The 13,832-nt window shown below is 44.5% G+C and overlaps 1 protein-coding gene across 1 annotated transcript in view; it reads left to right on the forward strand.

Annotated features, from left to right (window-relative positions):
• The first annotated feature begins 2,141 nt into the window (after positions 1–2,141).
• LOC118980823 (uncharacterized) overlaps positions 2,142–13,832 on the forward strand; it is a 32,858-nt gene continuing 21,167 nt past the window's right edge. Inside the window, exons 1-5 of the mRNA XM_037037481.1 lie at positions 2,142–2,354; positions 3,326–3,470; positions 3,986–4,121; positions 4,307–4,567; positions 5,189–5,360. Of these exons, the coding sequence (XP_036893376.1) occupies positions 2,294–2,354; positions 3,326–3,470; positions 3,986–4,121; positions 4,307–4,567; positions 5,189–5,360 (775 nt within the window). The 5' untranslated portion in view covers positions 2,142–2,293. The remainder of the gene's footprint in view (positions 2,355–3,325; positions 3,471–3,985; positions 4,122–4,306; positions 4,568–5,188; positions 5,361–13,832) is intronic.

Genomic DNA, 13,832 nt, shown 5'->3' on the forward strand with positions numbered 1-13,832 from the left:
AGGCTCAGGGAAATTGGCTTATAGCAGCAGCCTCAAATGCCATGTATGAGTGTGGGCATGTCATGTTATTATACCATTGTCATTGCCTACAGGGAATGGCCCTGACCATTTGCAATAGCTAAGAGGCTAAGGCCCAAGGGGATTGCCCATCATGGGCCAAGCATGACATCTTGCTGCACGTTGGGAAAGGACATCAGCACATAAAGGATAAGAGCAAAGGGAATATGTGATCCAAATGAACTTTTCCATCACAATATGGCAACCACTAACATACCTTTACCTTCTAAAAGAACCAGTGTTCCACATTGGAAATATGGACAGACACTTTCATTCTTCAACACCCCTTTAATTTTTTCCCAAATTTCTTGAACAAATAAAAGAAACGATGACGTAGAGCTGTGGATAAGATCATAGACTATAGAATCACATTCTCGCATTCTAATCACTGTTCCCCTACACTCTTAACAGCTGAATGATATAGAACAAGCCCCTTACCTTCTTAAGGTAACCCCTAAGCCTCACCTTCTTAGCTTTCTCATTTGTGAAAGTAATATCAGTAGCCAACTTAAAGGGTGAAGTGAGGATCTACAGTCAGAAATTAATAAATATTAGCCAGCTTTAAGATGTTAGATATTATTTTCTTATCTATTCAATGAACTGAATTATCATATCTTATTTTCCAGATATATATTTATTACTATATTTACTAAGACACAGATTCTTAAAATTACAAGTCACAAATGAACTTCACCATCATTCAGCTTGACTTAACTTTGATCACATCTAGAAAGAAATGTAGTCTCTCCTGTGAATCTTTCCCAGGTGAGCCTCTTTTTTAGGAAGGTACTTATTCACACTCTTTTCTACATGTCTACCACCTCAGTAAGCTCTCCTTTCCCTTAAAGTAGTATTACTACTTCTGGATTTGGGAGAAATTTCCTACACTGATTGGCCAGTTGACCTAGCCATTGAAGTTAAAAGAAAATTCTCCCTGAACTCCCCAACTTTTCATTTTCAGCCTAATCATCATAGCATATCAAGGTGGTTATGTTCAGGTATGTCCCAGACCAACTCTCGAAAAACCAATCCAAATAGTGAGGAAGACAGGAATGAGGGTGGTGAGAATGGTCAACGCTTCTCCAAAGAAGATATACAAATGATGGTGGTGGAGCGGGCTCACAGGTTATTAAATATTTTACGACACTTTTTTCTTTTTTTTTTTTTGTCTTCAGTTTCTTTTTTTTTAATTTTTTTATTTAATTATTTTTCAAGTACAGTTTTCTGTCTATTACTCCCATCCCATCCCACCCCCCATCCTCCCCCCTCCCTCCCATTTCCACCCTTCTCAGTTGTTGTCCGTGTATCCTTTATATAGGTTCCTCTAAATCCCTCCCTTATTTCCTCTGAAATTCCCTCCCCTCTCCCCTCTGGTCACTGTCAGCCTGTTCTCTATTTCAGTTATGACACTTTTTTCTTCAAATTTTTTTCTATTTTCTCCTCTAAAACCTAGGTGTGTCTTATAGTCCTAAAAATACAGTAGGTCATATAATAGAATTGCATCTTATTGGTCATATTGCATAATAAGTTTGCGTCTGATTGGTTAATTCTTTGTACCAAAAAATCCTGATATCCAAGCATAGGCACCTGACTTTTAAAAAAATCTCATTGGAGCAAGAAGAGTAGGTTATGACTATTATTTTTATTTTTTGTAAATCAAAATTTACCTATCTTTCATCAGATGGGCAAAACATATATTTTTGGCATGCCACAGAATTTTAGTAATTAGTTATGTGTACCATGAGATGAAAAAGGTTGAAAATCACTACTCTAAAGGAAGAAAACACATCTCCAAAGCATTTGACCATAGCACAGAGAAGGGCATAAACACACATGTGTGAAAGAAATTGTCCTGATGGAGTTACTAGCATGGAAATGAGGCACTGATGTTTCTGTCAGTAGGGACTCAAGTTTCTGGGCTCCAGTACCTCAAACTGGTCAATACTACATCCTACAGTCCCCACTTGGGCTAGAATAAGGTGTCTGCTCTGACTCATCAGCTGTGGGTCCTGATGTGGTCACTTCCTCCTTCTCACAAAACCACCCAGAGAACATCATCAGGCAGGAGGCGTGGAGGTGGAGACACTTTCAAAGCAAGCCTTCCAGGATGACGCTCTACAAAACCAGAGGGGAATTAAGGTCACTGAGCCCCCCTGCACCGCCTTCCTCTTCTGGGGTCTAAAAGGCAGCACAGAAAAACACCAGAAGCTCCAACCTGAACAGCCTTCCTGCGAAGATGTGGCCGCTCTTGCTCCTACACCTCCTGGCCTTTTTACTACTCCCTGAGGCAGAGGCAGGTAAGTGACCATCCCTATCCTCACAGGCCCAGTCCAGCCCACAGTGGTCCCACACTCCTGTCCCTTCTGCACATCTCTGATCCATCTACCCACCAGGAATGTTCTGGAGCCCAACTCCCTTCCCATCTCCGGCCCCCAAGCATGATGCCAGATAAACTACAGGCAGAAATGACAGGGCAGAAGGCTATTCTCAAGAAAAGCCTGTGGGCACAATCCCCTCACCCCCACCCTCAGGCTCTACCTTTCCATCTAGAGAGTGGAACATTCTTAGAAGTGTATGGAAAAGGGTAGGAGACTGCAGAGGCTTTCTTGTCTGTGATGAGACAGGTGTTCTCCTTAGGGTCTGCTTAGGAGAGAAGCCCAGAGCTCAGCATACCTCACAGTTGCTGGGGTCACTGTCCCCAACACAGAAGACTGCTGTTGCCTTTGCTCCATCCCAAGGCCCCTCAATCCCTTTCTCCTGCTCTGCTTTTCTTCCCAGGCCTCTAGCAGTTCTCTTTAAAGGATGAGCCACTGTGGTTGGCAACCCCTCTGCTCTCCAGAGCCCCACATCACTGGCCTTACCAACCTTTCTCTAGAGGCCCATTAAAGACCATTCCTGCAGGCAGGCAACAAAGCCTTAGCAGGCACTCACTACATGTCAGGCGCTATGACACACTCGGCAACATCTAGTTCCCCAAACTTAAGTCCTGGCTACTGCAAAGTGGCACTGTCCTGAACATCACAGCACCACAGGGGCCTCAGACACACACTTGAAACCAAGTGAAGTCAGGAGAGAACTCTTCAGGAGCCTCTAGGCCTTCACTCTCCCTAAGACAGGTATGATCGCCTCCAACTAAGGCCCCTCCCCATACTCTTTCAGCTCCAGGCCAGCTCAGGCTCCCAAGGGCCCAACAGCTCTGAGTCATCAAGCAGGTGCCTGCCTGATAAACTCAGTGAGTGCACAGAAGCAAAACAGACTTTTCCTTCAGGGGAGATCATCGGGGGACACGAGGCGAAGCCCCACTCCCACCCCTACATGGCCTACCTGAACATTCAAGATGAAAAGAACTGGAGGTGTGGCGGTGTCCTTGTGCAAAAAAACATTGTTCTGACAGCTGCTCACTGCAATGGAAGGTGAGGGACAGCAGCCAACCTGCATCCCCTGAGACCCCTGTCCTTTATCCCAGGGGCTACAGCCCAGGACAGCTCCCCAGGGCCCTGGTAACTCAAGCCCAGAAGAGCGCATCAGAGGAGCTCACTGAGATCATGACTGGAGCAATGAAAGGCTAAGAATGAGATGGATGGGCTCTTTGGGCTCAAAGAATCACAGGTGAGAGTCAGTGAAACAGATGAGAAGACAGGGGCCACACTGGCCAAATAAAGCAGCAGTGGACGATGACAGCATGCACTGGGGTCAAAATGAAAACTCAAGCAATTTCATGATATGGCTTGAGGGCAAGAAAAAGTTCCCAGAAGCCTTACCCTAAGTGTCTCTGAGAAGCACAGTCACCCTGCCTTCCTGTGGCCTCAATTTCCCCTAGCTGCAGCCCTGACCTGCCCCGGCTGTCACCTGTCCTTCTCGGGCTCCTGAGCTCTATCTCCCGTGACTCCCCGCCCCCATGGGAACACCCACTCTGCTCTCTGTACAGGTTCATCACTGTCACCCTGGGGGCCCACAACATCCAGAAGCAGGAGGAGACCCAGCAGGTCATCCAAGTGAAAAGAGCTGTCCCCCACCCAGACTACAATGCTAAGAACTTCTTTAATGACATCATGTTACTGCAGGTAAGCAAAGCTGCTGCTGCCCTTGCACTTCTGGGTTCTCATCGTTTTTCCCCTCACTGTGACCTGTCCCTTCTTTCCCTCCCATCCTGGCTCCCTGGCTGTCCCAGGAACTCAGGTGTCCCATCACAATGTCCAAGTCCAGAGGCCACTGGCTGACCTGGGCTCTCTTGCCTCTTCCCCATCAGCTGGAGGACAACATCAAGCCAACGGACGCTGTGAAGCCCCTCCGCCTGCCCAGGGGCAAGAACAGGCTGTGTCCAGAACAGAAGTGCACTGTGGCCGGCTGGGGAAGGGTCGCCCCACTCGGCAGATTTTCAGACACGCTGCAGGAGGTAAAGCTGACTGTGCAGAAGGATACAGTGTGCGAGAAGCTCTTTAACCATCATTACAACAGGACCACTCAACTGTGTGTGGGGAACCCGGAGGAAAAAAAGTCTTCCTATAAGGTGATACTGAGAATCTGCCTAGCTTGGCTCTGGGGAAAGGGATGTTTGGGGAAGAACTGACACCTGGAGAGCCAGGCAGTGTGAGACTCCTTCACTCTCTAGGCTGTGATCATTCTCTCTGGGAAGAAAACAGGGGAGCAGCCAGAGCTGGGGTGAAATAGGGCCTCTGAGAGGCTACCAAGGGCCTGTGTCAATCTAAACATGGTGCTCCTCCAGGATGAATTTGCAACACTCTGGCCCACGCAGAGGCACAGTGGTTAGAAAACTGTTCCCTGAATGCGCAGCAGTTGTGGCTCCTTGGAGCTGGCACCTACCTTGATTAATGAACTCATCCTCTGGGCTGTGTCTGCTCCACCTACCTGCTTTTGTGTCCTTACACAGTAGAGCAGAGCCACAATCCCACAACACGTTTGTAGGGAGGGGACCCAGAACCTGGGGGAGCAGAAGGAGCTGCCACTTGGGGAGAAGTGGAGCAGTGATGATGTCCGGGCTGGGGGCCCCCAGGGGCCTGCAGGCCCTTGTATCTCCTCCCTGGAGGCCATTCCAGGCAGCCTTCTCTGAGGGGCTTGGAAGGGCAGGACGAGGAGAGCTGGCTCAGGCCTTCCCTCTTTCTATCTGCAGGGAGACTCCGGGGGCCCTCTCATGTGTCACAATACGATTCATGGCATTGTCTCCTCTGGATCACCCTATGGGACAGCACCACGGATCTTCACCAAAATCTCAAGTTTCCTGCCTTGGATAAAGAAAACCATAAAAAGCCTCAAATTGCAGGAGCCAGATTATCTTCTCTGGAGCTAATCCACAGCACACTTCGGGGAAGAGAGGTGGTTGTCAGTAACCACGTAAATAAATGTCTCTCGGCAGAACAGGAAGAGCTCGGTTTTTTATTTACTCTTCAACCCTCATTCACAGGCAACAGCACTGTGCTTAGAAGGCCAATCAAGGGCACAATTGTGCTGTGTTCTGTTTCCCCCTCTTCCCCCTCCCCCCACCACCGCCCCAGCCCCCTTGCAAAGCTGTTACCCAACTCTTTCCTGGGCCATATCTCCAGGGCCTGCCCTTCTGCCAGGGTAGAGCTGAGCACCATTAGGAGAAAACATGAATCTCTCAGGTCCTGGGCTCAGCGTGAAGGTCTTATCTCCTTCCCCTTGTTACAAGGCAGAGAGGAAGGGAATACCGCTGTGCAGCTAGACACCCAGCAGGCACAGCCTGGGACTTCAGCTCATTGACCTAGCCCCACCGAACTGTGGGTGATGGGAAGAGACAGCTTTGGGGGCAGGGTTGAGCTTCCTGAGCAGGACATTTTCTCCAAGTGGCAGCTTTTAGGGGGGCTGAAGGGGAAGGAAGCAAAGCCTGAGAAACTCCTCATTCTCTCCTGGGCTGAATTTCTTTCCTTGCCCTTTTCTGCCCTCCTCTGAGCTGACAGCCCAGCTTGGTCTCCAGTCTCCTGGTCGCCCCTTCTTCTCCATCCCTGCTAACCACTGAGAGTTCTCAGATTCCACCAACTCCTGTCCCCTCCAGGCCACACTGATCTGAGCTCGACACTTCCTCATATCCCTCCCACACAGGACACCCAGCATTCCAAGGTTCCAGCAGGTGCTCATCACTGAGCTGCCACCCCAGCTTATGTCCTGGCAGAGGGTTACCATGGTACCTTGCCTGTGCTGGCACCATGCAGGGCCATGGAGGGCAGGACTGGCAGGGTGCCTCTCCAGAAGACCTGACCCCACCTCTCATTTGGGCAGAGCTAGCTCGACCCCTCACATTCAGCCCAGGGTCCCCACCATGCAGTCAGTATCTACTGACCTCCTGGTTGCCCAGGAGCCTTAGTCCATTTTGGTTTGTTCCTCTGCATCACTGCCGGCCTCTAGACTCCGACTCCTTGCTGGCCACTGTGGGCTATATCAGCCTTTTGAGTTAGAAAGGGCTTCTCTCCGCAGTAGCACTGGAAAGTAAAATTTGTCCATCAACCAACTAACAAATGCTGATCGATCACCAACTAAGTGCCAGGTGTTGGGGATATACAATGAACACAATTCTATCACCTAAACCCAAGTGAAACTGATAGTGTTGACTTTCATTCAAATCTAATTCCCTCTCCCTCCTTCATGTGGGTACACATGGCCTAAATCTCTGTGGGAAGCCCGTGGGAGTAAAGTATTCGTATTTTATTTTTATGGCCGGTTACACTCTGTTTGAATTTTATCACTTGTGGCTCTAGAACAGCAACATATGGAATTGGGAAGTGACTTTAGTTCTTTCATTTCTAGACGTGAAGTTACCAAGCTGTTCACTGAAGCCTCCTTTCACATCTACTCACACACAAAGCAGCAACAGTCTCTCGATGACCATGATTTGAGTGTGTTACCAGAAAAGAGCAGTCTTTTCACACAATTACGGACTTGGAGCTGAAAAAAATTTAAAAATCCCTGCATCTAACACTTACTAAGGAACTACTGAAAAATGCAAAAAAAAAATGTGAAAAGCGAAACAAAAATAGTATTCTAAAAAATTGCCCAGCCACATACTCATTTAGGTACAACATATATGAGGAAATTATTCTATGGTGTGAGGCAATGATTCTAAGTTTTCAGGAAATAATTCTATGGTTTAAACAAGTTTTAGAGATGCACTGAAGGTCTTCATCTTTTTCTGAGACCTAAGGGAGAGACAGAGTCCCAGGACAGTGTGGTGACCGAGGGAAGGTACCACCAAGTTAGGACAGAGCCTGGTCTGAGCCAGGCCAGCCAGAGACCTCAGGTGTTTCCTCACACCCAGCCTGTAATGACTCCCTGCCATCCCTGAACACAACTTGAGCTTCTGTCCAGACACCTTCCTGGAGAGAAAGCCTCTGTGCTCCTGCAGCAGCCATTCTACAAGTGTGCAAAACACGTTCTTTGGCGACCTCAGGTCTGCTCGTGGGCATGTTGGGAACAGGTAGGTAAGCACCTTGAACATACTGATTCTTTCAACTCTCCTTCCTGAAAACTCTCCTGTGTGAAGTATTTTCTTATCTCCCATGTTAGAAGAAACCTGCTTAAAAATCCTTGTGATGAAATTTTAAAAAATATCTTACTAATGCTCCTACGCACCAAGATCCCCCATCCACACACTTCTTTGCTCTAGACCCACAAGAAGAGTCAGGTCTCAGTGTGACTGGGAGAGACCCACCCGGCCAGCTGCTAGGGTAGGGGAATAGGCCCAAAGGAGTGCAAGCTCTTGGTAATTTAATCCAGGAGCAGGTACTGAGGTGGCTCTGCCTTTCCTGCCCAGCACCGTACTTCTGCCAGGACCGCTCTTTGCAGACTTGTGAAACTCAGCAGGGTTTATTCACAGTCTTACCCCACACAACACTGCATGTGACAACAAACCTGTTTCATGTGAAGGGAGTGCAGCAACAGGTTTCTTTTTTCAAAGCCCTATTGTTAGACTACATTTCTCATCCGCAGATTCAGACAGCACAGTGAACATCAGGCAGGACAAAGAAAGCCACTTTTAAGCACAGAACAGTCAAGTGGATGAACATCAAAGATAAAGATGAAGTCGAGAGTAGGTAGAAGAAATAAAATAATACAGTGCTTTAGAGGAAGCAACAATGTGAATAAAAATGAGCTTTTCTGCAGAAATAATACAAGTCAGAAGACAGTGAAATGACACTTTTAAACAGTTCAAAGAAAGGAAAATAGTCAGTCTCTTTCTGGAACTCAACCTGGAATTCTATGTCCAGTGACAGGATTGTTCAAAAATGAAATAAAGACGCAAAAGCTAGGTGACAGACTTTCTTGCCATCATACCTGCACTGAAAGAAATACTAAAATAAATTCTGTAGGCAGAGGAAAGTGATCCTCATTCTAAGCAAAAGGGAAAAGTAAAAATAAAAGTATAAAATGTGACTAAGTTTAAATGGTGGCAGGGGGGGATACTTAGAAATTCATCATTACAGCGTTCCTCTTTGAGTAGTATACATGAACTTAAAGTACACTCTGATATATGAAGGGGGCATATTGTAATCCAGAGCCATTAAAGTAATATACAGAGATACAACTAAAAGCCAGGAAAGAAGACAAAATGAGATACAACAAAAGCAGGCAGGAAGAGAAGGACAAAGGAACAAAGAATAACCACACAAATGGAAATCAAATAGCAAGGTGATATTCTTCAACACAACCGTCTCAGTAATTGTATTAAAAAGCAAACAGATTACACACTCCAGCTAACAGGCAGAAATCATCTGTCTGATTTTTTTAAAAAAGCAAGAGCCAATTTTGTGCGGTTTGCAAAAGACCCAATTTAAACATGAACACATGAATAGAATGAAAGTGAAAGTATAGAAAGAAAGATATAACCGGTAGCACCAATCACCACCCCCAAATACAAACAGCCATATCCATACAGTGTGCTGCTTAACTTTTGGATTTTTTGGTCACCTGTAAACAAAAATACCATTTTTTGACATTTATTTCTATTTTCCTTAATATGGGTGAAGTTGAGACTCTTTTCATTATTTTTTAAATACATTTTACTGTGACCTGTGCAGGTCTTTGCCTATTATTCTATCACCTTTTTGGTCTTTTTCTTCTAGATTTTCAGAGTTCTTTATATATTAGATAGAGTCACTCTTTAACTAAATTTGTTTCCAAGTTTTACATCTGCATTTTAGATTTTTGAATTTTGTATCTCTGAATTTTTTTAAAGATTTTATTTATTTATTTTTAGAGAGAAGGGAAGGGAGGGAGAAAGGGAGGAGTGAAACATGAAACATTAATGTGTGGTTGCCTCTAGCGCACCGGCTATTGGAGACAAGGCCTGCAACCCAGGCATGTGCCCTGACTGGGAATCAAACTGGTGATACTTTGCTTCACAGGCCCGCCGCACTCAATCCACTGAGCTACACCAGCCAGGTGAATTTTTTAAATATATTTTATTGATTATGCTGTTACAGTTGTCCCAATTTTGCCCTCTTTGTCCCCCTCTGCCAGATACCCTCACTCTCTCCAGCATTTCTCCCCCCTTAATTCATATCAATGAATTAAGTTCTTTGGCTTCTCCATTTCCTATATTATTCTGAACCTCCCCGTCTATTTTCTACCTACTATTTATGCTACTTATTCCCTGTACCTTTCCTCCCCCATTCTTCCCCTCCCTCTCCCCACTGATAACCATCCATATGATCTCTATTTCTGTGACTCTGTTCCTGTTCTATTGTTTCCTTAGGTCGTTTTTGTTTTTGTTTTTGTTTTAGGTTCAATTGTCTATAGTTACGAGTTTGTTGTCATTTTACTGTTCATATTTCTTAAAAGATTTTATTTATTTATCTTTAGAGGGGAAGGGAAGGAGAGAGGGAGAGAAATATCAATGTATGGTTGCCTCTCATGTATTCCCTGTTGGGAACTGGCCTACAACCCAGGCACGTGCCCTGACTGGGAATTGAACCATGATCCTCTGGTTTGCAGGCCCACGCTCAATCCACTGAGCTACACCAGAGAGGGCAATATTTTTTAAAGATTTTATTTATTTATTTTTAGAGGGGAATGGAAGGAGAGAGGGAGAGAAATATCAATGTATGGTTGCCTCTCATGGGTCCCCTGCTGAGAACTGGCCTGCAACCCAGGCATGTGCCCTGTCTGGGAATCGAACCACAATCCTTTGGTTCGCAGGTCCACACTCAATCCACTGAGCTACACCAGCCAGGTTACTGTTTATATTTTTGATCTTCTTCTTTTTCTTAGATAAGTGTCTTTAACATTTCATATGATACGGGCTTGGTGATGATGAACTCCTTTAACTTGACCTTATCTGGGAAGCACTTCATCTGCCCTTCTATTTGAAATGAAAGCTTTGCTGGATAGAGCAATCTTGGATGTAGGTCTTTACCTTTTGTGACTCCAAATACTTCTTTGCAGCACCTTCTTGACTGTAAGGTCCCTTTTAAGAAATCTGCTGATAGTCTTATGAGAACTCCTTTGTAGGTAACTGTGTCCTTTTCTCTTGCTGCCTTTAAGATTCTCCCCTTATCTTTAATCTTGGCTAATGTAATTATGATGTGCCTTGGTGTGTTCCTCCTTGGGTCCAACTTCTTTGAGACTCTCTGAGCTTCCTGGACTTCCAGGAAGTGTATTTCCTTTGCCAGATTGGGGAAGTTCTTCTTCATTATTTTTTTTATATAAGTTTTCAATTTCTTGCTCTTCCTCTCCTCCTTCTGGTACCCCTCTGATTTGGATGTTGGAACATTAAAGTTGTCCCAGAGGTTCCTAAACCTCTCCTCATATTTTTGAATTCTTGTTTCCTCATTCTGTTCCAGCTGAATATTTATTTCTTCCTTCTGGTTCAAACTGTTGATTTGAGCCCTGGTTTATTTCTCTTCACTGTTGGTGCCCTGTACATTTTCCTTTATTTCACTTTTCATAGCCTTCACTTTTTCCTCTATTTTGTGACCATACTCAACCACTTCTGTGAGCATCCTGATTACCAGTGTTTTGAATCCCGCATCTAATAAGTTGGCTATTTCTTTATTGCTTAGTTGTATTTTTTCCAGAGCTCTGATCTGTTCTTTCATTTGGGCCCATTTTTTTGTTGTTGGTGGTGTTTTTTTTTTTTTGTCTTGGTGTGCCTGGTACATAGTAAGGAGCAGAGCCTTAGGTATTCATCAGGGCAGGGCAACCCATGTCACTGCATTATGGTGCTATCTGTTGGGGAGGGGTCAGAGAGGGAACAATGCTGCTTGCTCAGCTCTCAGTCAGCTTTCAATCATTTCCTCTGCTACCTGCAAGCAAATTGGGCCCTTCTGGTACTGATTCCTGGGTGAGTGGGTATGTTTGTGTACGTTCTAGGACCCTGTGGGTCTCTCAAAAAAACTGTCCTATGAGGCTGGCAGTTTCTTCTGCCACTGCAACCCCCATAGATTTTTACAGCCCTAAGTTTTTGAGGCTTTATTTCTCCACACTGGAACCCTGGGTTCTGTAGTCTTTCTCCCCAGTTGTTCCTCCTGGTTTATCTGCACACAAGTGTGGAACCACCCACTCTGCTACCCACATCCTTGTCCAGTTTTCCAACTGCCGCCTTGGCATGAGTCCTCTTTGCCTGCCTGCCTATCTCCACCCCTTCTACCAGTCTGGTTTCTTCTTTAACTCCTTGATTGTCAGACTTCTATACAGTTCAATTTTCTGTCAGTTCTGGTTGGTTTTGTTTGTTTGTTTGTTTGTTTTTAAATTTGTTGTTGTCCTTCTTTTGGTTGTATAAAGAGGCACAGTGCATCTACCTATGTCTCCATCTTGGCTAGAAGTCCCTCAGAAAAGCTTTACCACTTCTAAGTTTATAAAGAAATTCATCCAGCTCCCTGCTGGTGTGGCTTAGTGGATTGAGTGCCAGCCTGTGAAGCAAAGGGTTGATGATTTGAGTCCAAGTCAGGGTACATGCCTGGGTTGCAGGCCCAGTCCCCAGTAGGGGATGCATGAGAGGCAACCACATATGAATGTTTCTCTCCCTCTCTTTCTCCCTCCCTCCCCCTCTGAAAATAAATAAATAAAATCTTTTAAAAAGAAAAAAATAATCCATGTTCATTCCTAGTACATGTATCATTTTATTTTGTATATTTAAGTGTCTCATCTATTTGCAGTTTATTCTCATAGTTTATATTAAATATGATTCCAGCTTAACATATTAAACAATGACAATGTCAGCTGTGATAGGAAAATAAAACAAAGAAACAATACTATCTAATTGTTCCAAATTATTTATTAGAAAGTCTATGGTTTTCCCAATAAGTTTAAATGCCACCATATTGTGAACTACATATCCTTATTATGTACTTGGGAATGTTTCTTGACTTTTCTATTATGTTTCACTGGCTTCTCTGTTTACTCATGAGTCAGCACCATTGGATGTTTTTAACATCTGACAAGGCTTACCCTGTCTCTTCTTTTTTCTTTCTTTCTTTTTTTTGGTCATAATTTTCCGAGATATTCTCACATGATTTTGTCTACATAAGTTTTAGAAATTGTCTAGAATTGTGTAACACTAGAAGGAAAATGATATTTTTATTGGGATCACATTCAGTGTTTATATTAGCTTGGTACAAAGATATCCAAAATGCAGTAGTTCTCTGGACAGTGGCGTGAAAATACTATTGTTTTCCTGGCATTCATTTTCACTTCACAAGAGAGGAAATGTTGGTAAAGCCAACCCTCTTCCATTNGATTTTGTCTACATAAGTTTTAGAAATTGTCTAGAATTTGTGTAACACTAGAAGGAAAATGATATTTTTATTGGGATCACATTCAGTGTTTATATTAGCTTGGTACAAAGATATCCAAAATGCAGTAGTTCTCTGGACAGTGGCGTGAAAATACTATTGTTTTCCTGGCATTCATTTTCACTTCACAAGAGAGGAAATGTTGGTAAAGCCAACCCTCTTCCATTCTCAGTACATGTGATTTGGACAGAGCAGACACCAACCTCTCCAAAGGCTGTGACCAGACTGACAGCGGTCAGTGGTTTCAACTCCTCTGACCACATCTATGTGGACCTAAAGCAGGGTGGCAGGTTGCTATGACTGCCACCGTATATCTCTCATCCCTCAGGCTCTTTTTTCATGATTGCAATACTCTCCTTTTTCAATCTGGGCAAGAACTTTGGATTGTCCCAAGCAGTGGAATAATGTAGAATGGATACCATATAACTTCAAAGTCTAGGAAAGAAACAGAATAATTCTGCCAGGGTTGATTTGGGAGAGATGCTCACTCTGCAGAAGCCAAGATTTGTTGCAAAGACCGAACAATCCTATACAAAGAGAGGAACCAACACCCAACAGAAAATCAGCACCAACCACTGGGTGTGTGTGGGTCAGCCTTCAGCTGATCCCAGACTCCAGGCTTCAAGCTTCTGACATCAAGGGAAGCAAATTGGAGCTATTCACACTAAAAAACCCTGACCCAAATGCATATTCATGAGCAAAATAAATGTTGTTGTGTTTTAAACCACTCACTCAGTTCTTCTAATTAACACAAGCCCTCTTTAGCATTGCTGCCACACCATTCTGTCCATCCTTCTAACCATGGCCTTCACCATCTTTATCTGATCAGATGGTTTTGTCTCCCCTACCAAAAGCAAGAAATGTCATCCCAAGTACCCCAAAGTCTCAGGAAAAGGAGCCCTCAATAAATAGTCTCCCTACCTGTCTAGAGAGTTCCAAGGGAATGAGGGATTTTTGCATGCATTATCATGAGACTTGGGTTTCTGAGGCTCAGAGGCCAGCTACTAGCTGATG

Source organism: Sturnira hondurensis, unplaced genomic scaffold (assembly GCF_014824575.4).
Source record: "Sturnira hondurensis isolate 20B ecotype Veracruz unplaced genomic scaffold, ASM1482457v3 Scaffold0023357, whole genome shotgun sequence".
NCBI classification, from domain to species: Eukaryota; Metazoa; Chordata; class Mammalia; order Chiroptera; family Phyllostomidae; genus Sturnira; species Sturnira hondurensis.